General features: G+C 39.2%; 1 protein-coding gene across 1 annotated transcript in view; it reads left to right on the top strand.

The window, feature by feature from the left end:
* Positions 1-18552, top strand: part of LOC126473154 (uncharacterized) — a 52243-nt gene extending 33691 nt beyond the window's left edge. The window contains exon 3 of the mRNA XM_050100015.1: positions 16384-18552. Coding sequence (XP_049955972.1) covers positions 16384-16477 — 94 coding nt within the window. The 3' untranslated portion in view covers positions 16478-18552. The remainder of the gene's footprint in view (positions 1-16383) is intronic.
* Positions 18553-27962: the final 9410 nt, after the last annotated feature.

Below are 27962 nucleotides of genomic sequence, written 5' to 3'. Positions count from 1 at the left end.
GTTAGCACAAGAACTCTTCGAAGAGCCACCTGGCAGTTATATAACTCTGCTGTCACCATTTCCCCCTCTCCATAAGATTCCACAGATGAGCTTGTGGGAGGGAGATCTCTCTAACGCAATCATCCACACCACTGAAATGCTATTCCCCTTTCTGCAGGCGCCACCCACTGCTGGCCAGTGCTGTGATGGACCAAACAAGTTGCAACAGCTATTCAGAATCATCAAAGGTCCCTGCAATACCTCAGATGACATCCTACACAGACTGCCCTCTTCACTTTCAAGCAACTACGCACTAAGGATCACTGTCTAATTAAATACAAGAGGAGGAATGCTTTGAGAGCTGTGTCTCCTCCTTGGGAACATATGCCTCTTCAGCCCCAGTGTATGCAAAGCTCTTTTGGGCCACCAAAGATCAACAACTGTCCTGGACCTCTTTCTTCATAGAGGTAATTGCCCCAATGCGTTGACTGTTGCTGCACATGTTGTGACCCACACTGCAACAGCATCAGAGTCCTCCTCATGTCATGCTGCCTTTCAGATGCAAGACAAGTTGAAGAAATCTCCCCCCCAGTCACACCGAATTATAACATGTCATTATATGATGATATGTTAAGTAAGGTGAAGAAATAAGGCAACAACTCACATATAAACACACAACAGTAAACACTATTCACACTAGTTTTCAAGCTCTTGCCCCTTTTTTTGGGAAAGTACACACATTCATACGCACAGACACCCAAACACACACTCCTGTCCCCCCCTGCAGGTCTGGGGGTAAGAATAGGCCTGAGGTATTGCTACCTGTCGTAAAAGCGACTAAGAGGAGTCTCTCACGTTTCGGCCTTTATGTGATTGTCCCCTGTAGGGTTTGACCTCCATTTTTCAAAATTTTCCCAAAGAGCGAGCCAATTGGGGAAGGGTGCCTTACATGGTGCGTCGTGTCCATCGCGCATTGAGATCTGTAGCCCACTTTCTCGACATCGCATTGCAATCCCGCCCATTCTCCATCTCTTTAGTGAGGACACTTTATGGGTGCGTTTTCCACCATGAACTGTGCAGTATCACCTCTATGCCGACAATGACCATGGACTTCTTTGTACCCCGTATCCAGCACGGTAGCCAGTCCACTGTGGTGGGGCCGCCATGTACCCTGTTGGTTGTAGCCCCCTGACAACACAGGGATCGTTCTGCTGATGCCTGTGCTATTAACTCCCCTCCCCATGTATGCCAAGGAGTAGATGCCCATCACCCTGGGGCATCGGGACTCTCAGCAACGGTCATCCTGCCAGGTGGCCTTTGCTGTGGCTGGGTGGCGCCCATGGGGAGGGCCCCTGAGCGGAGTGGGTGACATCAGGGCAGATGACACGCCATGAAGCGTAGTACATCATCTCTTGCTGGTGGTCCGCCGCCAGCAGTCTCTAAGCGGGCAAAGTCTAACATTAATGCTAAGAAATATGACCCCAAGTCATTCACCTCCCTGGCTACACCATGGTGCACTGTCCCACACTGACTGCCCAGTGATGAAATCTTGATTACCGGACTCATTGTCGCTAATTTTATCTGACAATGCCTCATCGGCTGATTTAGTTTTACGTTTTATTCATGAGAGTGGGTTCTATGGTGGAGGTTTTAATGTGTTGAAGAGTGGCTGGCTTCTTTTTTATTCTCATGGTCAGCCAGCCATGGTAATCTGCTTTCTTGTTTTAATCTCTTCATTCACTTTCTTGCATTTCTGTGCTTTTCTTGTCCCCTTTTGTCCATTTACTTGTTTGTTGCCCTTCATCATTCTTGTGATTTTTCCTTTCATTACGTTTTAAGTTGTCACTCTCGTTTGTTTTATTCACACTTGTGGCATTGTTTTATTCGGAACAAGGGACTAATGACCTCGTAGTTTGGGCCCTTTCCCCCTCTTTTAAACCAACCAACACACTCCCATGGCCACTTTTACCAGAAAAAGAGCAAGAGCTTGAAAGCTAGCGTGAATAGTGTTTCCTGTTACATGGTTCTGTGCTCCACACATCAGTTCACTGTAGATGAGTGGTTGCCTTTCTCTTACTTTATGTATTGTCCCATCCAGGAATTTCTATTAGAATTATACTGTCATCTAGAAGAAAGTGTAATTACATGAATGACAAACACTTAACTTCACTTAACGAATGTTTATTTAGCACTTGCACATACAAAAACGCGGAGCGAACTGCCTCCGGCCAGAACACATACTGTATATATACAGCTACAGAACATTCCAGTAGAATGATTCTTGACATTTGTGGATATGTCTAGAATGTACTCGAACTGAATATAGAAACTGTACATTCCAGGTGAGTTTTGAACTCACGACCCTCCATGCAATAGTTTAGTATCATAACCACACCATGGTGCTACTCAACTTCTTCTGTGACATTGCTCCTTCCTTAAGAGAACAGCGTCTCGGTGCTACATCCTCCTAGTCCAGGAACGCATCATCGGTCCTGCATACTCCGACTCCCGATGACTGATTCTCGCCCTGGTGGTGATCTTCTTAGAACTTCTTTTGCCGCTATGCTCTTCGTCACCTTTCCACTTGTTGCCTGTCATTGGAGCGTCAAATTTATCCTGGGTTGCAGGGTCCTTATAGGGCTTCATTCGAAGGACGTGGACCCTACCTCACGATCTTTCGTCATCTTGTGTCGGAGTCGAAATCTTCAACTTCATAAGTAACATCAGACAACTGTCTTACAACCTTATAAGGTCCAAAGTAGTGCCTGAGGAGCTTCTCAGAGAGACCAACCTTGCGATCAGGATTGAAGATCCGGACGAGGTCACCAGGCTGATACACAATAGGGTGGTGGCTTGCATCATACCTTCGGCGATCATTTTCTTGAGCCTGCAGCGTGTGGAGTCGAGCTAACTGCCGAGCTTCCTCTGCTCTGGTTAACACCTGGCCGATGTAGTAGTCATGCACGTCGTCAGCATGTAACAGAAACACAGTGTCCATTGTCATAGTCGCTTCACGTCCATGCACCAGGAAAAATGGCGTAAATCCTGTGGCGTCTTGTTTGACAGTGCTGTAGGCAAACGTCACGAAAGGTAGCACCTCATCCCAGTTGCTCTGCTCAACATTGACGAACATTGATAGCATGTCAGCCAAGATCTTATTAATGCATTCAGTAAGCCCATTAGTTTGCAGATGGTAGGCAGTCATCATGTGATGAGTAATGTTGCACTGACAGTTTATCTCTGTCACAGGATGCGATTGAAAAACTTTCCGTCGATCCCTAATTAACGACCTTGGGGGTACCGTGTTTTAATACAATATCTTCCACGATGAATTTGGCTACCTCGGATGCTTCGGCTGTTTTCACGGCTTTTGTAATGGCATAGTGTGTCAGATAATCAGTTTAAACAATAATCCATCTATTGCCACTAGCAGACATTGGAAATGGTCCGAGGAGGTCAATCCCAACACATTGGAAAGGTGTTTCGGCTGGTAGAATTGGTATGAGTTGGCCAGGTGGTTTCTCAGGAACTGCCTTTCTCCTCTGGCACTCATGACAGTGCGACACATAGTGACCGACACTCCTAAATAAACCTGGCCAAAAAAATCTCATGTGGATTCTGTCGTATGTCTTAATAAATCCTAAATGTCCAGCCTCAGGTGTGTCATGGAATTTCTGTGTAACATCTAAGCACATGTGTTTAGGAATCACTGGCAGCCACCCCTGTCCGAACGGATCAGAGTTTTTCGTGCAAAGTAATACATTAACTACCCTAAACTGTCCTTTCACACCCTCTGACTGCTTTAAGGCAAGCATAATTTGAGATATCTTCTGCTCAGGAGAGAGACCCTGGAGTGCAGTGAGACAGTCACTATCTTCATCAAAGTCTTGATGGTCTTGCACAGGGTTTCTTGAGAGACAGTCAGAATCTTGGTGTTTTCTTCCACTTTTGCACACTATGGTCATATCATACTCTTGAAGACATAGTACCCATCTGCCAAGTTGTCATTTTTGGATCCTTAAGACCTGTCAACCGACAAAGTGAATGATGGTGTGCAACAACTGTGAATGACCTTCCATAGAGATACTGTCGAAATTTGCACATGGCCCAGATCAAAGCAAGACATTCTCTTTCTGTAGTTGAGTAGTTTCTCTTGGCTTTTGTAAGTGTCACAGAAGCATAGGCTATAACCTTCTCCTTTCCATCCGAAATTTGCACCAGAACAGCACCGATCCCATACCCACTGGCATCTGTGTGTAGTTCTGTAGGTGTTCTCTCATCATACAGATCAAGTATGGGGTCAGTCGTCAGAGCTTTTCACAGAACATTGAAAGAAAGTGGTTGAGCACCATCCCGGATAAATTTAGCATCAGTTTTTAACAACTGTTGGAGTGGCCTGATGGAAGCCACTGTGTCGCTGATAATGTGCGCTATCACAAGTTCCAGTACCCAGCGTCTCCACCAGAATAATGTCATGTAGAAGAAGATGTAATTAGATGAATGACGAACACGAACTTCACTTAATTAAGGTTTATTGAGCACTTGCACATACAAGAGCATGGAGCGAACTGCCTCCGGCCAGAACACATACAGTATATATACGGCTACAGAACATTCCAGTAGAATGATTCTTGACATTTGTGGATATTTCTAGAATGAACTCGAACCAAATATAGAAATTGTACAGTCCAGGTGAGTTTTGGATTCACGACCCTCCATGCTATTTAGTATCGAAACCACTACACCACGGTGCTACTCAACTTCTTCTGCGGCAATATAATGAACCTTCCACTGATTGGAAACTGCTTCAAGCTCTTGTCTTGTCACATGATACGAGACCAGGCCCTGATGCGGGTCAGATGATATAACATCTTACTATTACTCAGAGACTCCATCTACTCAGGGTCTTGTTTCATATTTGGCTAGAAGGTGTTTTCCTTTCGCAGTGATGAAATAGTGACATCATTGCAATTGTTAAACCAGGCAAAACCCCCACATCCATCAACAGCTGCTGGTGTATTTGCCTCACCAACATGCTCTGCAAACTGCTTGAAAGGATGGTAGCCCTACAGTTGCACTGGGTTCCTGAATCACAGGGCCTTTTGTCCCCTGTAAGTATGGTTTCCTGAAGGAATAATCCACAGTTGAACATCTGGTTAGGTTGGAATCAGAAGTCTACAGGCTTTTTGTAGATATCAACACCACATTGCAGTCTTTTTTTACTTATGTAAGGCATATGATGCCACTTGATGGCACCACATTTGACTTACCCTTTTGAAACTCCATACTGTTTTTATTCGTCAGTTTTTATTTGATCACTTGTTTCCAGTTATATTTGGCACATCACTCAGCTTTCCAAGGGCCCAAGAGAACATTGCCCTGCAGGGCTCGAAGTTGACTGTTATCGTCTTCCCCATTGCCATCAATGAGCTAGTGACCTTTGAACCACTGTTCACCCCCACACTGTGTATCAATAGCTTTTGCACTTCTCAAGGGCCTTCGCTTGGACACTTACACATAGCTTCCAGTTCATGCTCTTCTATCATTGTACCACGATCAATCATCACCCAGTAATCTACTTGTCTACTTGGGTACTCAACACTTGGACATTGTTTTGCAGTCCCAATTTTTGCGTTTCCTCATTGATAAAAAGCTGACATGGTTGCCCCATATTTGTCAACTAAAGACTAGCTTCAAGTGAAAGCCTAACACTGTCTGCTCCCATGCCCACACTTTCTGGGGCATGTACTATCCTCCATGTTTACAAGGCCCTGTTCTTGTCCTGATTTGGCTATGGTTTCAGGGTTATGGCTAAGTGACTCCATCAGCTGTGAAATTATTGGACCCAATTCATCATCATAGAGTAAGATTGGGCGCTGGTATTTTCCAGACTAATCCTGTAGGCAGTCACCTTGCCAGAGTAAGCATCTTCCCTCTTCGATTTTGATGGTACCAACTCTTGATCACTTATGCAATCACCATCTGACAGTTTACCATTCATTCAATTGATGGATTCCTTTTTGCATACAAGAGGCATTCACCCACTGTTTTTCGGGTGGGATAAACAGTTGGAATGCGCCTTTAGACCCTCTGAAGGGACCTCTGCCTAGCCTGCTTTAGACCATGCTCTCAGTATTCCTCCTCCCCCCCCCCCCCTTCTTTGATTAGTGCAAATAAGGCCTCTCCTCACTCAGAAAAGGAAAAATGGAACAATAACTGCCCCTCTCATAAACTCCTCACTATGAAGGAGACCACTGCTTCACGGCACTACTCCTCGTGTTCCTCTCAGAAGCAATTCACCATCCTGTGTCATCTAACAAAACACACACACCCCTCCCCCATTGTGGTTGTGGCAGCTACATCCTGGTGGAATGCTCCATGCTTCTGGCTCTCTATGCTAATTGTTGTAATCCAGATTCTGTGCTTCTAATATTGGTGGATGAGTCACAGTCAGTTGAACGTGTTCTCAGTTTTCACAGTTCTCAGTGTTTATTCTCAGATACAACATGTCAAACTACTTTCAGGATGGTGGGGAGGGGGGGAGTTTGAAGTCGAGGCATCTCCTACCACTTGCTGAGTCTAGAGAACACTACCTTGTTTGCCAGCTGTCTTGGTGACACCTCTTTTACTCTGTTTGAATTGCTTTTAGATGTGGTTAGCCTCTTTTTTTCTGATTGTAGCATATTTAAGATAGGATGGTTGTGATATGGCTGCGGAGGGTATTCATCGTTTGCAGATCCCCTTGAGACACTCACCTGATTATAGCTCTTTCCTTTTTCATTAAAGGTTGTCCAATTGATGTCTATTACGTTTCAGCCTTCTCACTTTTAGTATTACGAACCTCCCTGCTAGAAGGCTTCATTTACTCTGCGATGTTGGTGGAGGGGGGGGGGGGGGGGGGTCAGATGTGGATGAAGTTACCTTCTTCAGATTTTTTGTAAACTTGGGGAAGAGGGAGATAGGGCTATAATTAGAGGTCACTTGTTTATCAACACCTTGACAAAGAGTATTACTATTGCATATTTCAGACATTGATGAAATGTAGCTTGACTTATTGCAAAGGCAATTTAGGAGGACAATATCAAATTAACGTAAGGTTTCAGTACTTTAGCTGAAGTAGCATCGTAGATAGAAGAGTTGCTGCATTTCAGTGAGATAACAGTGGAATGCAGGAGTAGGTCTAACAATAAATAAGAAAATAGAAATTGAGTAAGCTACTATGCAAGTCACGGCTGCAAAATACTAACACAAATTCTTTACAGATGAATGGAAAAACTAGTAGAAGCTGACCTCTGGGAAGATCAGTTTGGATTCCGTAGAAATATTGGAAGACGTGAGGCAATACTGACCCTACGACTTATCTTGGAAGCTAAATTAAGAAAAGGCAAACCTACGTTTCTAGCATTTGTAGACTTAGAGAAAGCTTTTGACAATGTTGACTGGAATACTCTCTTTCAGATTCTGAAGGTGGCAGGGGTAAAATACAGGGAACAAAAGGCTATTTACAATTTGTACAGAAACCAAATGGCAGTTATAAGAGTTGAGGGGCATGAAAGGGAAGCAGTGGTTGGGAAGGGAGTGAGACAGGGTTGTAGCCTCTCCCTGATGTTATTCAATCTGTATATTGAGCAAGCAGTGAAGGAAACAAAAGAAAAATTCGGAGTAGGTATTAAAATCCATGGAGAAGAAATAAAAACCTTGAGGTTTGCTGATGACATTGTAATTCTGTCAGAGACAGCAAAGGACTTGGAAGAGCAGTTGAACGGAATGGATAGCGTCTTGAAAGGAGGATATAAGATGAACATCAACAAAAGCAAAACGAAGATAATGGAATGTAGTCGAATTAAGTCGGGTGATGCTGAGGGAATTAGATTAGGAAATGAGACACTTAAAGTAGTAATGGAGTTTTGCTATTTGGGGAGCAAAATAACTGAAGATGGTCAAAGTAGAGAGGATATAAAATGTAGACTGGCAATGGCAAGGAAAGCGTTTCTGAAGAAGAGAAATTTGTTAACATCGAGTATAGATTTAAGTGTGAGGAAGTCATTTCTGAAAGTATTTGTATGAAGCGTAACCATGTATGGAGGTGAAACATGGACGATAAATAGTTTGGAAAGGAAGAGAATAGAAGTTTTCGAAATGTGGTGCTACAGGAGAATGCTGAAGATTAGATGGGTAGATCACGTAACTAATGAGGAGGTATTGAATAGGATTGGGGAGAGGAGAAGTTTGTGGCACAACTTGACTAGACGTAGGGATCGATTGATAGGACATGTTCTGAGGCATCAAGGGATCACAAATTTAGCATTGGAGGGCAGCGTGGAGGGTAAAAATCGTAGATGGAGACCAAGAGATGAATACACCAAGCAGATTCAGAAGGATTTAGGTTGCAGTAGGTACCGGGAGATGAAGAAGCTTGCACAGGATAGATTAGCATGGAGAGCTGCATCAAACCAGTCTCAGGACCGAAGACCACAACAACAACAACAACAACAACTATGCACTGTGTAGTGAATGCATTACCATAGCCAAGGTAGGCACAATGCCAACGCCTTAGCACGAGATTGTGTGCCTTCTAGCTCTGGAGATGGTGAAGGGATGAGGTAACAGAAATTATTCAGATTATTAAGGTAGATGAACATTTAATTACAATGTGCATTAGAAATCAATAGAAGGAAAAATAGTACATGAAAACAGACTGGGAAAACAGAGTGAAAGGAAAGATGCCTGGTAGAATTTTGCAAAGGGCACAATATAACCATTACTAGTACTTGATGTGAGAATCCTGAAAGAAGGTTCTATAGATTGAAGAGACCTGTTTACTGCAAGATTTCAGATGGATTGTATTACAGTAAGAGAGAGATTTTTATATCAGATTTTAAAATGCAAATATTTCCAGTTGTGAGCTTTGACCATAATTTATCGATTGTGAAGGTGCAGATTAAAACTGAAGGAATTGCGGAAAGATAGGAAATTAAGGAGGTGGGATCTGGACATATTGAAAGGGCCAGAGATTGTTGAGAGTTTTGAATGTATCATTAGGCAGGAATTGACTGAAAAGGGGGGGAAAGCAGACAATAGAAGATGAATGGGTACCTCTGAGAGATGAAAATCTGTTTTTTTTTTTTTTTTTCTGCATCTATGGAGCATCTTTTGGTTAAGATAGCAGTGAATAGAAAATTCAAGTCCCAATAGAAATATGTGGGTAACGCTCAAGATATTGAATTTAACTGATGAAAGAAGAAAATTTATAAGTGAAGTTGGGCAAAAAGTAATATAGCCTAAAAATGAAACGAATATCTTGTAGATATTTGCAACAGGTATGTATGGTGGGGTACTGGGAGATTTCAGTTGGGTCTTTGGCCAGCATAGTTGAGTTTGTACCCGAAAGCGTATACCAGTCCATATCTGCTCGATTTCACACCCGATACCCGACTCAGACCCATATTATTTTGTGATTGTGCTAATTTCCCTCTAGTCACAAGATAGGTTGCAAGTCATTTAAAATGACATTAGAAACATATGTAATATTTATGAATTATGAACAAATAAATAAAAATACCCTAAAGCAAATATGAGCAAATTTCAGCATGATGTACAGAGAGTAAAGATAAACAAATTCATATGTGTTTACATAGGGCATATTTTTAAATCAAAACAACCCTGCATTTTTGCAATTTTTGTTATATGTATAGGTGTAACCAATACCAAGAAAGCTGTGATGTAACAGTGTGCATTTAATATTTTTTTTCTATTGATGCATTTGTTAAATTAAAATTTATCATTAGCATGAAATCAGTTCTCTGGATGTTTATAATAATTGTTAAGGAACAAAAGATTATCAACATGTTGACAGTTTATTTCTGATATTCTTTTGTAAATAGTGTTAACTGCCATACTAAATGTCCTCTCATATTCACCACTAATAGGAGCAAGAACAAAAATATATTTTGCTATTTGTGATAGTTGTGAGAATGTTGGGGATTTTTATTTCCACCAGTCAAGTAGTCAGTCTTTGTTGAAAGTCTGTAATTACTTGATACAGAGACACATCACCATAACTTTGTGCATCATTAACATCGTGATGCCAAGCCTTGTAATCATTTCTGAGCCTCTTGAATCTCTGCTCCTTCCCTCATCCAGATGATGCTTTTCATTTGCATTTTGTGAGTTCTCCTGCAGAGATCTCTAGTAGGTGATCGTACTTCTTCCATCTTTGCTGGAGAGGAAAGCATGCTCATATTTCTGAAATGAATAATGAGGAACATAGTGATCTTCCGATTAATTTCAAGATTAATTTTCTGATGTGTGTACTGCAAAGCCCTCATTGCCAGTTTTGTCATTATTTCATACTCTTCCATACCACTGAGAGTGCCAGACAAGTGTTTAATTATTCTTGGGTAACTTAGGAGGCAATATGGTATTGGACATTTCTCCTGTTGCAATTTGTCTATTTCATGATGAAGAGATTTTAGAAAATGTTCTAAGAATTCTGAGAAGGTCCTTATCCATTCCATCTATTTTTAGAATATTGTTGGTTTGCTACACTGTCTTTATAATCTGTTCAAATTGAGACAAGACTGCCTCACTCTGGTTACTTTTTTAATTCCAACATACTTCATTCCTGCTGCAGCAACTTATTTAATTTTGATGTCAGTCCTGCACATTTCATGTATGGCAGTAAATTTGTGCAAATCGTTGTTTGTTCAATCAAGTTATAATAATTTTCTGCCAGCAAATAATCTGCATGAAATGTGTGGCATCAGACTTGTCCATAGTATATGGGCAATATATGACCTACGTACTCTTTTAAGGCACTTGCTATATTAGACCCCTGGTCAGTCACCCCAAACTAGCTTCAAAAAGTCTTCTTTGGCTATTCTCAGAAAGGGAAATTGTAGAAGCAGCTCTTGTAATATAGCTTCTCCTGTCTTGAGCTGGTGTAGAAACTCTTTACTCTGTTCACAAGGGACCACAACTCACTAACGTAATGAACTAATACTGTAATGTAATGTGGTTTTCTAAAATCATCTGTTGACGTATCTGTGCTGGCTGAACACCTGCCTTATCTGATTGCTGCAGTAATTTAAGGAAGGACAGTCATTCTTGCAGTTTCTGCAGTGTTGGGAAGTGCTCAAGCAACTGTTTTAGGGTGAGATACAAGTTCTTTGGCATCTACTACTCTGAAAGTTGCTCCCGTGATGACAGCCTCGTGGGTTAGTTCAATGAAGTTTGTAATAGCTGCACGTCTTATGCTACGTATTATACACTGGCTGTCGTTATACAGTCATGCACGTACAGTGGCATAGATACAAAACTGCAAAAAGAGTAAATCATTAATAATTACTGTCATTATTATTTGTAGACAAATGCATGTCTCTAATGATATGCAACGAGACCATGGGGGAGGTAGGAGAAAAATTAGAAAGGGGGAAGGGGGAGGCAAATGAAATCTAAGATAGCATTTATACATGTTACCCGTGTCTGTTTTATCTGTTTTTAACATGGGCTCCTTCTATATTGATACATGCTTGTCTTAAGTGCCTAACCAAATTCCTATTGCCCAATGATGACTTTTATGATATCATGTGTGTGCATTTCAAGCACTGAATCAATCCAGGAATAATATAGTACATAAAAATTGACCCAAACTTTGCTCTTTTGCTCATGGTCTTGGGTTTTTGTGAGGTGCTTGTGCTTCCCTTCTTATTCTGTTTTATTATAGCATCCACTTGGGAATTAGATAGCACACCCATTGCTTGTTAGTAGAGTCAACAATAAAAGTATTCAAAGATTAAAAATACCAATTAATGGCAAATAATTTAGGAAAAACTGCAAGTGCTAACAAATAATCTAAGAAGTATCAGTTGCTGAATCCTGAGTGAAACTTGTCAAAAGGCACTTTTGTAGGATAGTGGGCACTATGGAGCCATTGTCAATTACAAACCTGCAAATATCCAAGCAGTGTGTACACTTGTTATTCAACATAGGGCACAGCATGTCGACTTCACCATTTCAACATCCACTCATACTCAATAGAACCCTCTCAGACCTGCATATACCCAGAGATCCTACTCAAAGCAAGCAGGGTGCACTGCTGTGTCACACAATAAAGCGTAATTAATGGAGTACCTAACCACTCCTGTCCAGTGCAGGTAACTGATATCAGGAAACTATCCACAATCAGGCCAATTTTATTATCTAGTTGCATACTAAATAGTAGGTCACTACCTGGCACATACCAGATTTTCAATAAATTATTAACATTTTATAAAATGGACTTCTTTTAGGATCACGATTGGTTCGAACTGTTTTCAGATAATAGTCATTCTCACTTGTGATTGCATTTGTTTCTTGACTGTCATACTATTATTATTTTCATTTGCCACCTCTGCTTTGGCAGATTGATATTTAAGTTCTCAACTTCACATATTATAAATTTTAAAAAAACTGGTCAATATGTGAATGCTAATAGTATTCACCTTTTGGTGCACAAAAAATTTGTTCTGAACACACTTGTACACAGAGCAAAGATTATTTCTGATGGTGACCACGTACAGTCTGAATTACAGCATTTGAGATGCATTCAGAGAGAACGGTTGGAGCAACAAAGACATTAAGAACTCTTTCAGGTGCCACTGACAAAGGATGCCTCGTTAATCAGCAGAAGATGCCAATCCAGCTGCTTTCATGCCATACTGTGGGGCAACGAGCAGCAAGTTAGGATGTGTAGTGCAGAGACATTGGACTGAGACCAGTGTTCCGGCCCATCCCCAAGATACGAGATAGACTGCGCTCTGTTAAAGGCGACATTGTTCTTCGTGTGCCCAGTGTGTGTGGTGTTCCTTGTGAATACGGCAGTATCTATATAGATCAAACTGTTCGCAAAGTTGCAGAGGATTGTACTGAACACAAGTGACATATTAATCAGAGGGAGCTTGACAAATCGGCCATAACTGATTGTCTGGAAAATGAACACAAAATACAGTTTGAAAAGACAAGAGTCTTGGTTCATGCACTAACATATTGGGATTCTGTTATAAAGGAGGCACCTGATATTGAAATAAAAAGCAATAATTTTAACAGAGACAAGTGGTACACACTTAATAGGGCATGAGGGTGGACACCGGGTATCGAAAGAAAGCTAAGATGGATACTAGATGCTTGTAGGGAGGCGGGAGCTACAGTTTCAAATGTGGCACCAGCCCGTTGTGTCACTTGACACCACTTGGTACCGCAGCAGTTCAGAGCTGCTAAGACTTGTTCAACTCACATTCCGTGCGTGCGTCATTCAGCGCTCTCTGAATAGTATCAGAGGTTGTAATTGCACCTATATAAGCAGAAAACAATACTAGCCGCAGAGGCCAGTGGTTTTTACTGCTGGCGATGATGACAAAGATAGACATCGAAAGCTCGAGTATTTTATTTGAATTGACAAGACTTGAAAACCAAGAAGATTGTATTCAGACGTGTCGCTACGAAAGACTCAGAGGACACATATTCTTCCACATCGTCTATACACCACTTTCGTGGTCTTCCTCTCTGTTTTCTTCAGAAATATTTGTAGTCATCCATTCTAAGGAAATGTCCAAGCTGAGCTATTCTTTTACTTTTTGCTAATCGTAAAATATCAGCTCCTTGCATGAAGTGGTCCAACCCAGCATTTGTTCTAGATCACCAGAAACCATTGTTATCGTGAACTGCATCGTAGATCTTTTGCAGAATCCTGTGTTCAAGTATCCTGAGCTGTAGCTCAGCTCAGGTCTACAAAGGCTACACCCTATTAATTTGAGTCTTTATTTAAGGAGCTAAAACGACTTTCCAATTCAGCTGTCAGCAAGGCTCACATGTATGGCACATTGTATATTCTTTGGACTCGAATAAATCTTATTTAGTGTCGCAACATGCAACTTTGGATATGCAGAGCTGACCAGAACTTACTTTTGTTATTTCTTCAAAGATCTTCAGAAATGTAATACACAGCTCTGTCAAACACCACTGATGAGACATTGAAATGGTAAGCATATCGTGGTCAGTGACTTGGCCTGTTTGTTCCAACAGGCACTCTGTAATTCCACCTTCTGCTGATCTTTGCACCAAGTGATGCTCTGGTAAATTTTCCTCTGCTAAGTTCAAATGATTGAAATGCATTACAAGATTCTTCTATAATAATTTTTGGATGTGTAGCTGGATCCTGTTGATATTCTGCCACCGTTAAAATCAGCAGTAGCAGAACACTGTATTTCCTTGGGACACTCAGTGGAATACAATAGCACAAAAACTGTAGCTCCAATTTCCAATTTTTGGGATTCAGTAATCAAAGAATCAGTGGAAATACATCTTGACAAAAACTGTATAATTCGTGACAATGGCTTTCAGCGGGATAAAAATCAGAATCCTGTAATTAAAATTATGCAGTCTTAGTGGAACAGATCATCACCTGATGCATGCGCCGAAAGACACCAGCACATTTCACATACGCAAGATTCGGCACAAATACTGTGAATGCACCTCGGCTCTTCAGTAGTTGTCCACTCGCCTGAAGGTGGACAGAAAGAAATATTTCATTGGGTTTAAGGTAGGTTAGGCATTTTCTGTTACTTTAGATTTTTATTTTATTATTATTTTGAGCTTTTCCTCATTACAGAGGCTTATCTCCAACATAATAATTTACTTGGAAATTACAATACAAACAATAAACGTTCTTAAACTATATTCTCAAAATATTCCTCCAGGTGTTCCTTATCTTTTCTTTCCTGGAGATTCTTGCCGATCTTCTCCTAAAGTCCATCTCTAGAGCTTGTAATTTTTCAATGTGCTTCATGTTAATTGTCCTGGTCTCACTTTAGATTTTTTTCCCCCGTAAATACTACTACTTTCAAAAGGCCAAGCCTTGTCTCTGCAGCCACAGCTTCCTCTACATTATAAGATACTGCCATGGGATATCCAAATGGATTTTTGATGTCGTAGTTTCCCATTGCTTTTCCACATCCATGCTGTTGATTTTCAGGAAAGAATTGAGTATCTTTTACTAGAAGTTCATGATAAACTTCTGCCCATTGTTAGTCGAATAAGTTTTGTCATCATTTATGATCCTGTGAAACTGGTTTTCCATTCTCAGCTAAACCTGGTTCGTGGGGATGCATTGTTTTTCTGTCATAGAAAGACAAATCATTTATATTGGGACTTGCATCATTTCATGAAAGGAAGATGATTTCAGAAATAAATTACCAGTTTGTGTCGCACTATGTCATGCTGTTCTTGTCGACTGTTTTACTGTGGGGAACAAACTGAAGGCAGAAATCCTACATCTTATTCGCCCTCTAATTGTCAGGTAAAGTGCAAAACCTTTTTTATTGGGCGCTTGCACGCTTTCGGAACTAGTATCTTGTATGTTCCCAAGTCTACTGAAATGCAGCAGTCAATGAGTTGTTCATTGTTGTACTCATTTAGGTCTGTTGTTTGATATTTCACCCCACTTTTGTGAATATAGTCTCCATGTATTACTTGCACAATAATGTGATACTTACATCCACACAGGTGCATCTGTTCAAATGCTGGTCTGTTGTGCTAAACACGTCACTACAAATAGCTTCAGATTTTTCCGTTTCCTGCAGTGATATGAGAAGCTCATTTTTCTTGTTTAACAGGCTTTGTATTATTTGATGAAAAGGACATTTATTTTGATTGTTAACTTTTCTAATGTCCAAGGTGCCATTCTGTGTGGTTTTTCTTTTTTCAATTAAGCATTTATCCCAAAAAAGGTTTAATGAAAAATTGTTGGAAATCCTTGGCATGAACAGACAATGCTAAGTTTACGCTGAGAAAATCAGTCATGCAACCATTTGATGAGTGAAACTACACATTAATCACACCAGTGTGTGATCACCCCATCTGTTTGAACATCTCTTGGAGCTCTGTCCTTACATGTCCAACAGAATTCTTCACCCAGTGCTTGTCATGTCAGAAAGAAATGAATTCTTATGCTGTAGAAAATCTTGGACTGTTTTACCAAGAAATTGGGGGTTCTGACAGGCAGTAGAAATAATACTGAATGGAAATTGAGATCATTTCTCTTTAATGATACCTTAGTATTTTAGTTGTGAATCCTTTTAAATCTTCTTGATCATAAAATAATATAGTGAATGTGATCCCTGCAGGTAACTAGTTGTTTGCAATTAATATTGGACATTGTTGCATTGATATGTTAGTGAATGTGGTCCCTGCAGGTAACTAATTATTCCCAGTTAATTTTGAACAGTTTGACATTGATACAAAATAATTGATACATGTTCTTATTCATTTGCCTTATTATCTTTGCTTATTAGTGTTTTAATTGAAATAGAATTGTGATAATTGAATGTTAAGATAACGCATTTTTTCAGTAACGTGTTTATATTCCAGGAAAACTTCAGGAAGGCGTTGGCACTCTTGCTATATTGCTGCTGTTGCAAATGGCATCATATTTTTCACAATTTTGCTTTTGCTTTACCAGTGAAGTGTCAATAAAAACTGTTTTATCTCATCAGACAACTGAAATTGGAAGACAATGTAATGCAAGGGAACTCTCCTTTTCATGGCACATCTTAATCTACTTCATAAAACATACAAAACCCATGCTTTAAACAAACTGGAAGAAGGTGATTTGATTAAATTTGAAACTTAAATTTGTCTTATTGTTACAGTTTGTTTTCAAGAACAAAGATTTTTTGTTTTGTTATTCAGCAGTGCTATTAACACTAGTTTTCAAATTGATTTCATATTTTTTTGGAACATATTTTAATGTATTTTATGCATTCAGTATTCTGAAGGAACATGTATTTTAAAACTTCATTGAAAACATGCTGTGTCGTGGCCACACTTTCAAAATGGCCATAAAATATTAGAGGAAGCATTTGTGAATTGATGTATCTTTCTCAATGTTTCTCCTTTGATTAGCTTTACAATTCTTTGAACGTATTTGTTGTGTTGTGTATTATATGATGATAGAAATTCTATAAGAATAGTTGCTATCTTTTTTTAATCTCTGGTGTTTCTTAGGGTCGATGTTTTGTTTCTTTTCTTACTCCCCTTTTTTTTTAAAAAAAAAAAAAAGAAAAAAGTAAATAATGCAAGAAAAGTTCTTGAAGGAGTGTAAACTGTGCCAAAAATTTTCAGAACATATTTATTAACTTTCCTCAAGGAGGAATAGCATTATATTTCATTTTATGTGGCTGTTTGTACGCTTTGTGATACATGTATTTCAGAAAGCTGTATATCATTACCGATACATAATGAAAGACTGCAGTAATCATCTTGCACATGTGTTTTGTGGATCACACTTACTCGCAACTATTGTTCTTGGCTTTCAAAGGACTGCCATAAAGTTCATCATCATAGAACTGATGACTAATATTTTATAAGTCTAAACAAAAATCTTTTAAGTTGCTGAACTTATTTTCAGCATAATCATCTAATAAATATGTGGCACCATAATGTCATAATTATGTATCTGGCAGTCAGAAAAGAAGTTAGAAGATCATGTGTTATACAAATAGATCATGTGTTATACAAATAGTCTTTTATTTGACTCTGCTTTACTTAATTTACAAGGTACATAGAAAGTTATAATAATTCATGAAAATAGACAAAATTTAAGACAAAATTGTCTAATAAATAGATTGACATAAGAGAAGGCCGCAGATAAACACAAACAAAAATGTGCAGTCCTAAAGCACAACTGCTGACGATTGACATTAGTCATAAAATATGTTCCAGACATGTCACTGATAGTTGCTGGATGAAGAACTGTCTTTGGTACTTAACTTGCTGTAAGAAGTACACAAAAATATTTAATTACAAGACATTTAGTGTACTGTTTGAAATGTGATACTCTTGATCAGCAGCCCCAAAGATGAAATTGATTATATTTATGCATTGTTATGTAACTTTAAGATGTTTTATATATCACTGAATCATCATCATATTCATATTTTTATGAAATTTTGTGAAGAGATAGATCTGGCTCTCTAACTCCCTTGTAACTAGTGAAATTGCAATAAATTCGACATAACCATTGTTTAAAAGTGTTGTTAGTACATCTTTTAATATTTGGTGCATGTTGATTAAGTGTATAATCATTTGATTATTTTATAATTTTCATGGGTGATTGTATGCCGTATAATTTATTATTCATGCTCATTATGGAGAAAACAGTACCTGGTGGATAACTTATCAACTCATTGTATGAATCATATAAGTTTGTGATGTTATTGGTTTGGCATGTTGCTGAATGGACAACAATATAAAGAAATTCTAAGATGCTACAAGACTTAATTGTAAATAGTTTCAAAAAGTATTTTCAGGCTACATACTTATCTAAATTTAAAGAGGGTGCTTTTTTTGTATCAAAAAATAATTGATCTCAGTGTGTTTGCAAAATAATATTGTGTGTTATAATCAGTTGATGTGGTTGAGTGGTAATTAATATTTTTGTTTGATTGTTTTAGATTTATACATTAATGAATCACAAATATTGTTTTTGTGCATGGTGAAAGATTACATTTTCTACAGAGTGTTTTTAATGGAAATACATTTCATATGATGATTTATACGTAATAAAGCATATCTTACAAAGTCTTATCTTTCTTCTGATGAATTTTGGTTGCTGTTGAAATTAATTGAAATCTTATAAATATTCTGAGTGCTTGTAGTTTATGCACAAGATCACCGAACGTCAAAATTTTGGTCATATGATTCAATTAAATACTAGTGCTAATATTGTAAGGACTGAGTCTACCATGAAGCTGTAGACAGGTACCCAGAAGCATTTCATCCATATAGCACATTACGGGTCCTACGCTGGTACATTGTTCTTATTTTTCTATGGGAAAATTAACCATTAACAGTTTTGAAATAAAAATAACTACACTGTTTAGGATTATCTGTGCATGATTGGCAGCATTTTTGAAGCACAGGAAATAATAAATCATTGACATAAAAACATGTATTTTCAAACTTTTGAGGTGTACGTTTGATATAATTATATTTTATAAAACCACATTTAATTTACTACAAAATGGAGCAAGAGTTTTATTTATATGCTCTGTCTCTCCATGGAATGTCATGAACTATTACAGAATTGTACTGCAGTATTGCCAGTAGAAATCATTTGAGTTACATTATTAAGGGGGGATGTAACGGAAAATGTAAACATTTATTTAAAAAATCATTACAGCCGTATAAGTCTAAAATTTTGCATGTGTAATGCAAAAGAGCTGTGTTTTGACAGAAAAATATAATGAAACACACAGGATTAATATTTTGCCAGAAATCTGAATTTTTAATTCTTTTTGTTGTCTTTTTTATAAAAAGCCATAACTCAAATTCTAGTCATGCAATTAATCTGAAAATTTTATTGTAGTGTCCTGAGAAGGTTATAAGGCCACTGAACTACAGTTATTAATTTATGGTACAAATTGTACAGAATTTTCAATTTTGCACATCCAAAATTAGCTTTTTTTTCTACGTCAGTCGTCTAAAAATCAGAATATAATTGCAGGATCTCGCATTTTTTAGTTCCAGGGAGACAGCAACATGTTGTAAACAGTTCCTGGAAATTTCATAGCATTAGCGCATATACTTTTTGAGAAAAGGCTTCTGATAATGTAAAAAATGTAAAACAGAGAAAATGAGGTTCAAAGATTTTCTTTCATGCTTCTACATGTAATAAGCTTACCTCAATTTTAAAATTCTCCATACTGATATTCCTCATCCCCCAGGTTTCTCTTCTCTCCTCTTCGAATATGCCTGGCCTGTATTTGCAGGTAAGACACTGATTTGTTAGCTTTCTTGACCCTGCTCTCGTCGACGGTGTAAAATACTTTTGTTGTAATCACACCAGGATCTATACCAACTCTCTTCAGTACTTCAATTCTGTCATTTTCATTACTGCAACATAAAACTGCAGCCTAGACACCTATTTTGAGTACTTCAAGTCCACAGAATGTCCTTTTTGAGCATGTAATCTAAACTAAATTATTGAGGCTATCATTTGCATTTTGTGTCTTTCCATGAAGACACTTTGTCAGTAAGTCAGGGTTTGCAAGGAGCCTGAATTTGGGCATAACTGCATTTATAACAGGTTCTGGTAATGAGTGTTTATGTGAATATGTCTCATTTCTATTGTTGCACTTACACCAATCGTCTTTTGGACACAGATTGTGCATTGGTGTTTGGTCAGTGGATAGTTAGTGGAGAAAAAATTGCCCAAACAGCACACCTCATTACCTCTAAATTACGTATGGTTTTCCTGATAGTTCTCCCATAAAATAACTGAAGAGAATCAATTGCTTTCAGGGTAAACCTGTCATCATCAAGTACTTCATCTTTCATCTCTTTCAGCAAGCGACGAAGCCTACCACAAAGCCTCTATTGGGCAGCCTCCATGCCCCCACTTGAGCCACTATAATTTTTAGGGCATGCTACTGCATGCTTTTCTTGCCACAGTTTCTCACTGTCTTCATTGTTGGACATTTTCCTTGTTGCACGTTGGTGCCAGTATTTAGACATAATTTTTACATCTAGAACTTTACCTGAGCCAATACCAATAACTTTACCTGAGTCAATACCAATAACAGATGCAGCTCCATGCAGAGCTGTGTGACCCCTTTTCATTCAGGTCCCTTCTACAGACACACACAGGTCAGGAACATTTGTAGGAGGTTCACTGTCACGAATATCTACCCCAGGATCTTTTTTTTTCTCCGACCAATGCCTCCACTGCTTTCTTCACAGAAACTTTGGCAGTATCACATACAGCATCAGAGATTTCTTTATTTATTTTTTCAAACCTCGCACAAGGTGGAGGCACGTTCAGAAAACCACACAATAAATTATCTCCTTCCCTGCCCTGTCCAAGGCATCTCGGAGCATATGCTAACCTAAAATTGCTTTCATAGGTAACAGTGTCAGTTTTTTTTTTAGGAGGAAAATGAAAATTCATAACCACATGAATTACAAATTAATTTAAAATAATCTATTCCCACTCTTCTTTCTTCAACAACAATAATGCATTCTGTATTTTTACAGCTAACACATGAACATGAAAACTTTATAGCCTGGCAGAGAAGCTCTAGATCAATAAGTCTGAATCCAGTGGAATCCATATCAACATCATTCATACACCTGTTGAAGCTGAGAGCTTATGTTCTTTGTTTTGAGCTGCTTCCTCTTTTTTGTTGGTAAACAGATTTCCATGAAACCTCCATTTCCTAAACATAGTTTTTCCACCACCCATTATGCATAAATCTTGACTTCCATGTAAAGGTTTGGGAATTCAACCTTACACCTACTTATGTTGTTAGTATTGTCAAAACATAAATAAACCACAAGCAATAAAGTTTTCAGGCAGTGCAAAGATACAGATGTCAGCCAGAGATATAGATGTTAGCCAAAGATATCAAAAGAAAATAGCCTTCTCACCATGGAGGTAAAAATAAGACGAGTTGTCATGACGTCACAAACTTGAAGCCGACCCAAGAGAAGGTCCGCCATGTTAGCTACCCCAAAACATTCGCTTCTGGTGGTTTGATTCCGTGTAGTCGTGAAGTGTTTTGATAAAAAAATGCCGGCTTGCGTCGCTCACGGGTGTACTAATCGTTCTGATTGCAGTCTAAAGTTTAAACAAATCACATTTCATTCGTAAGTGGACTTATTTAAGCGCTATTTTCTTATATATACTTGAAATTCTGATGCACTGTAAAGTTTTACAGTATGGTTTTATTTCGGTGATTTAACTTTAGATTTCCTATCAATCCAAGGCGAAGAGCTGCCTGGAAGTGAGCATTATACTTGGTTTTCACTGTGTGGTTATTCTGAAGTAACTGAAAAGTCCTGGCAAGAAATATCCTGGCAATGGGGACTAATGTTTTAAAATGCAATAATTTAATATAAAACTAATGTAACTACATGTAGTTAATTAAATCTTCAGTAAAATGTGTGGAACACCTGTTACAGTGGTTAAATTATAAGTACTTAAATGGTTACATATTTGTTAAAGCAAAGTCCCCTATCGAAGTCCAGGCTTAGATCATTACATTAACCACTGTGTTGTTGTATTACAAAGTAAATTTCTGTTCTTTGCCACACTGAATGTCATTTGGTAGGTACAATTTAAAAAGAAAGCAGATGTGGAAATTGCAATGGGCCTGACAATCTTAAATTCAGTTCTGTTCCTTCGTAATTTAACGTATTTTTCACTTTGTTGACATGACAGCTGGCTTGTTTATATCATCCCTGCATACATCTATGGGACACCAAAGGAAATAAGGTAAGTTTCTTGCAAACGTGAACATTTAAAATTTGCATTTGACTTGAAAATGCAACGAATACAAATCGGTGCCTCTAAACTATCAATCATTGTTTTTGGAGCTCTGGCTTTATCAATTATCGACACAAACACAATGAAAGTGAATAGAAATGAATTACAAAAGCACGCTTTTCATAGCACATACGTCGCTTCTCGGTTATTCTAAGTGTATAAACAAAAAGGAATTACAGTACTGAGGCAAGAAGTGTAATATTTTTACGTATTACTGTATTGAATACGCATTTAAGACCAGAAAAACGTTTGAAGTTGCGTTCCTTATGCTGTGTTGTTCACTAAAACCAAGTAACATTTACTATATAAAACAAATATCACGTGCACACGACATAAATAACGAACAAGAAGCATTTGTAAACACTCGTCTGCTAATGTTTTGGGGGATCCAAGATGGCGGCAGGCCCCGCCTACTGGCTTCAAAACAATGTGCAGCGCAAGTCTGTAGCGCCATCTCCCCTTATTCTACCTCCATGCTTCTCACTGACAAAAATTCCGCTGAAGCAAGCAGTTTCCCAAATGTCGGTAAAGGTGGGAGTGGCCACCAGTGCAGAGTTAATCAGTTTAAAAATTTAAAGGGATTTCTAAAGCTGCTATCATAACATAGATTAAACTGTGTAGATCAGGAAAATAATACTTTTGAAAAATCGATTTTTTGGACAAAAATCCATTACATCCCCCTTAACGAGGCATGTCTAAAAATCATGTGTCGATAAGGAAGATGCAGCAAAACAGGTGGACAGTCAGAATACACCTTAAGTCTGCCAAGTACTCATTTGAATTGAGATTAGTTATAATCTAGCACACTTTGTGTTGTTTTGTGATCTTGTTACACAATCCTTTCACTAATGTTGAATTCAGGTACCGTGCTTTTACATTATATTAAACAAACACCATCTGACTCACAACTTTTTATTCCCAACTACCAGTTTCCTTCTGTGCTGCAAATCATCTTCAAGTCTGAGTTGGAACAGGAAAAAAGGCAACAACAATAAGAGAAATTACAAACACCGCCATCAAAGGTTGCACAAATAACAACAATGTATTATGAACCCACACGTACCTGGTGCCACTAAGTGCAGTTTGTCAACAGTGGAATAAAACCAATGTAAAATACAAGTGTGTGAATTTTAAAATAAAACAAAAATAATTAATGCAAATTAATTATTAAAATACATGTTATGTAATACATTTCAGTACATATGACCCACATCACAATAAAATACAGACCCACAGTATATTATGCATTGTACATTTTCATTCTTGTTTCTATACTTTAAGAGTCATCGCAAAATTAGCTTGAACCCCCATCTGTTTTCATACAACTTTAATAATTTGCCTTCATGTTAATAAATACAAATACACTAAGGGCTCTTTAAGTTAAGAAAAGGAGAAAAAAGGAATACAGTTACAAAAATAACTACAACCTTTAACAAACAATGAAGATGTAGAGTGACGATAGTGTGAGAAATTAAAGTGGCCACTAGACTGTGCCACCTACCATAGAAAGTTGAGTGATGAGCGATGCAATAGTGTGTTGTGTGTGTCATAACTTGCAGTTTACACTGATCACCTTCCATCACGACCAACCAAAATGATAAAACTCATCCATGATCAAAAAATTGAAAGTCCGGAACCGAATAACTACAATATTAGGAAAAGGATAGATTTCTACTCACTACACGGATGAAGTGGTGTGTTGCACACAGGCACAATGTAAAAACTACTAAACATTTAAGATTTTGGCCAAAAGATCATCAGAAATAGCAAGCACGTTTACATTCACACAAGCACAAACAACTCGCACACACTTAGGCACTGTCTCTGGCCGCTGTGGCCTGACTGAACTGGACCTGCGTCTGATGTGAGCAGCACGTATCTGGGGTGGATGGTGGTGGTAGCAAGTTGCATGGGGTGGGGAATGGGGGAAGGTGTCCTGCCTGTGAGAGCATGCATGGCTTGGTGGAGAGAGGAAGGCCTATTAGGTGCAGAGTCAGGATGCTGTTGAGAGAGGGAGAAAGAGGGGAGAGGTTTGGAGCTGGCAACGAAAATGTGGAACAGAAAAGGAAGAGGAGAGATGTAGAGACGGGGAAAAAGACTGGTGGGTGCATTGGCAGAACGAAGGCATGTACAGTGCTGGAGTGAGGTCAGGGAATGGGATAGGTAGATGGAGGACAGACAAACAAAGGTTGAGGCCAGGAGTTGCAGGAACGAAGGATATGTTGTAGGGAGAGTCTCCACCTGTGCAATAGAAAAATGCTGGTGTTGCTACAAGGGGTCCTGGCAGAGACTGTGAAGCAGTCACTGAACTGAAGTGCATCATGTTTGGCAGCATGTCCAGCAATTGGATGATCCATCTGTCTCTTGGCCACAATTTGGCACTGGCCTTGCCGCTGTGGTAACACTGGTTCCTGTCGGGTCACCGAAGTTAAGCACTGTCGTGCTGGGCTAGCACTTGGATGGGTGACCATCCGGTTTGCCGAGTGCTGTTGGCAAGCGGGATGCACTCAGCCCTTGTGAGGCAAACTGAGGAGCTACTTGATTGAGGAGTACCGCCTCCAGTCTCGGAAACTGACATACGGCTGGGAGAGCTGACCACATGCCCCTCCATATCCGCATCCAGTGACACCTATGGGCTGAGGATGCCACAGCAGCCGGTCGGTACCATTGGGCCTTCATGGCCTGATCGGGAGGAGTTTAGTTTTTTTAATTGAACTTACAGACAGCTCTTTTGTTGTCATGCTCACATAGGAAGCAGCACAGTGGTTTCAGATTACTTTGAAGATCACATGGCTGCTTTCACATGAAGCCCAGCATTTGATTGGGTATGAGATGCCTGCAACAGGAATGGAGCAGGTGGTGGTGGGAGGATGCATGGGACAGGCCTTGCATCTAGATTTGTTGCAGTCCTCCATGTCTGTCCCTACACCACTACTCTTCCAAACCCTTTGCCTCAGGGTCCATATCTCTGCAATAGACACAGATGGAAGGTCTGTCCCACACATCCTCCTACCTCCAGTTGTTCCAGTCCTGTCACAGACCCCTTGTATCCCATCAAAGGCAGAGCTTCATGTGAAAGCAGCCATGTCATCTACAAACTAAGCTGTAAATATTGTGCTACTTTCTACATGGGCAATAAGCCGCTTGTCTGCATGAATGGCCACTGCCAAATTGTGGCCAAGAGACAGCTGGACCATCCAGTTTCTGAACATGCTTCTAGTCAAGATGTGCTTCACTTAAGTGATTGCTTCACAGTATGTATCATCTGGACCCTTCCTACCAACACCAGGTTTTTTTGAATTGCAAAGGTGGGAACTCACCCTACAACATACCCCACAGGCCTCTTTGTTAGTCCCAATTGTCAACACACCCTCTAATCTTTTCCTCTTCTCTCCTCTCCCCTCTCTGCTCCCTATCCCGCCGCCCTCCACAGCCTTTAGTCTCTGCACTTAGCAGCCATAATTTTTCCCCACTACGTCCATGCACACTCTCACAGGCAGCACAAGTTCCCCCATTCTGCCCTGCTATTCCGCCCCCTCCTTACCCCACACCGCCACCATACCCCTGCTACCCACCTTGATGCTCATGTCGGGTGCAGAACCAGTACACTGTCAGGTCACAGCAGCCGGATACAGTGGCCATGTGTGTGAGTTGTGCTTATGTGAATGTGTGTATCCTTTAATTTCTGAAGGATACCTTTTGGCCGATAAAGCTTCAATATTTAGTACTCTTTTTCATTGTGCCTGTCTGCGACATAATGCATCCTCTACATTGTGAATAGCAATCTACTCTTTTCATAAAAAGTCCTTTTCAGAATGAAGAAAAATATCAGGCATTGTACAAGTGATGGAACTTGTCATCATAAATATTAAAATACTAACAAAGAGATAGAGGGGCTGGCCAGTACTTACCTCAGCTCAGTACAGCCGATAGATACACAAAAAACAGAACCGAAAATTTACGTTCCTAGCTTTCGGAACAAATGTTCCTTCATCAGGAACATTTTCGGTTCTGTTTTTTGTGTATCTATCGGCTGTACTGAGCTGAGGTAAGTACTGGGCAGCCCCTCTATCTCTTTGTTAGTATTTGTTTCACATCTTTATATGAGATTTTCCATTAATCATTTAAATATTAAAATAAGCATTAGGGGAAAATACATTCTGTTCATTAAGATTTCTGTCTGATTCTTTTCATTTGGCAGTATTAATTTCAAGTACATCAAGATATCATTCCTTGTTTGCTCTGTGCAACATCTCCATTTTATGCCAGTACCAGTAATTTCAGGGATATGTATTGATATTCATGTGTATCTAGTGCAGTTTTACTTTGTGTATGCATATGTTCATTTAAGGGGATACGGAATCACCTATCCCCGCAATGTTAATATATGCCTACTATAGAGAACATTTTCTCACAAACTACTGGAGACAGAGAGGTAAAAATTTTACTGTATGTGCATTCATATGTTACAACAATACTGAAACAACAGTTTATTGTCAAAGTATTTTCTTACAGAGATATTGTACATTTATTTTTAAGTAAATTTTTTCCATCGCTTTTTACTAGACTATCACCCCTAAGTCTTTTGTAAATCAAGTAATTAAAAAATCGTTGTTTCAGTATGTAATAGGGACCTATGTCACTACGTCATAAAAATTTCAGACTTCTAGGTTGACCAGTACCTGAGATAATGTTCCTAGATGAAGTAAAAAGTAAACTTACGGGAAACGGAGAAAGAAGATTAAAACATTCCTGATCCGTACCTAATACCCCCTTCACAGTCTTCATAATCATCTTCAAGTCTTCTTTTGGCACCCCTCTGCACCTGTCTTGCTTTTTTCACTAATGTCTTGATTATATTATCAGCATGCCTTAGTCTGTGCTGATCTAAAAAGAACATAGCACGTACCGTACGGGAACCAACACACATACCCAACTTTTGAAGGACCTGGCATTTAGTTATATTTCCAAGATTGAAGGTTGCCACAGCATCATACACACCAAAATGTAGTGTATTAATTCTGACAAACACTGTTTTTGGGAGACGATGCCATATCACACTATTCAAGCACTCGTTGGGGTTCTGCGTTTTTCCGTGAAGACATTTCATCAGAAGACTTCTGTCAGCCAGATCTCTGAAAATGGGCTTTATTTCTGCCATGATGGCTGATGGTAGACTGTGGTGGTGAATGTATTTCTCTCCTGTTGTTAGTCCCCTATTGTATTTACACCAGCTGTTTTCACCTTTGGGGCACAAACCATGTTGTGGATGCTCATCCGTGGATGCGGTGTGGAAATATAAAGCCCATATAGCTCTCCTCATTTCTTCAAGATTGCCTGTATTTTGCCTGATTGCAAGGCCATAGCAGTTCTGAATGTGGTCTATTATGGAATCAGTCAATCTTCCTCTGCCATCCAAGGTTTTCCCATCATCTAGTTTTTTCCCTTTCATAACTGATTTTAACCTTCTCAGCCTGGCACCCATTCTCTTCTGCACATGTCCTATACATTCAAGTTTGCTTATATTTACACTGTTCCCATATGGTTTGCTTTCCAAAACTTCTTTGAATGCTTTAGAGTCACCATCTCCCAGATATTTGACATAGCGAACATTATACCACTG

The sequence above is a fragment of the Schistocerca serialis genome, chromosome 4, assembly GCF_023864345.2.
Source record: "Schistocerca serialis cubense isolate TAMUIC-IGC-003099 chromosome 4, iqSchSeri2.2, whole genome shotgun sequence".
NCBI lineage: Eukaryota > Metazoa > Arthropoda > Insecta > Orthoptera > Acrididae > Schistocerca > Schistocerca serialis.
This window is presented reverse-complemented; position numbering and strand designations above follow the sequence as displayed.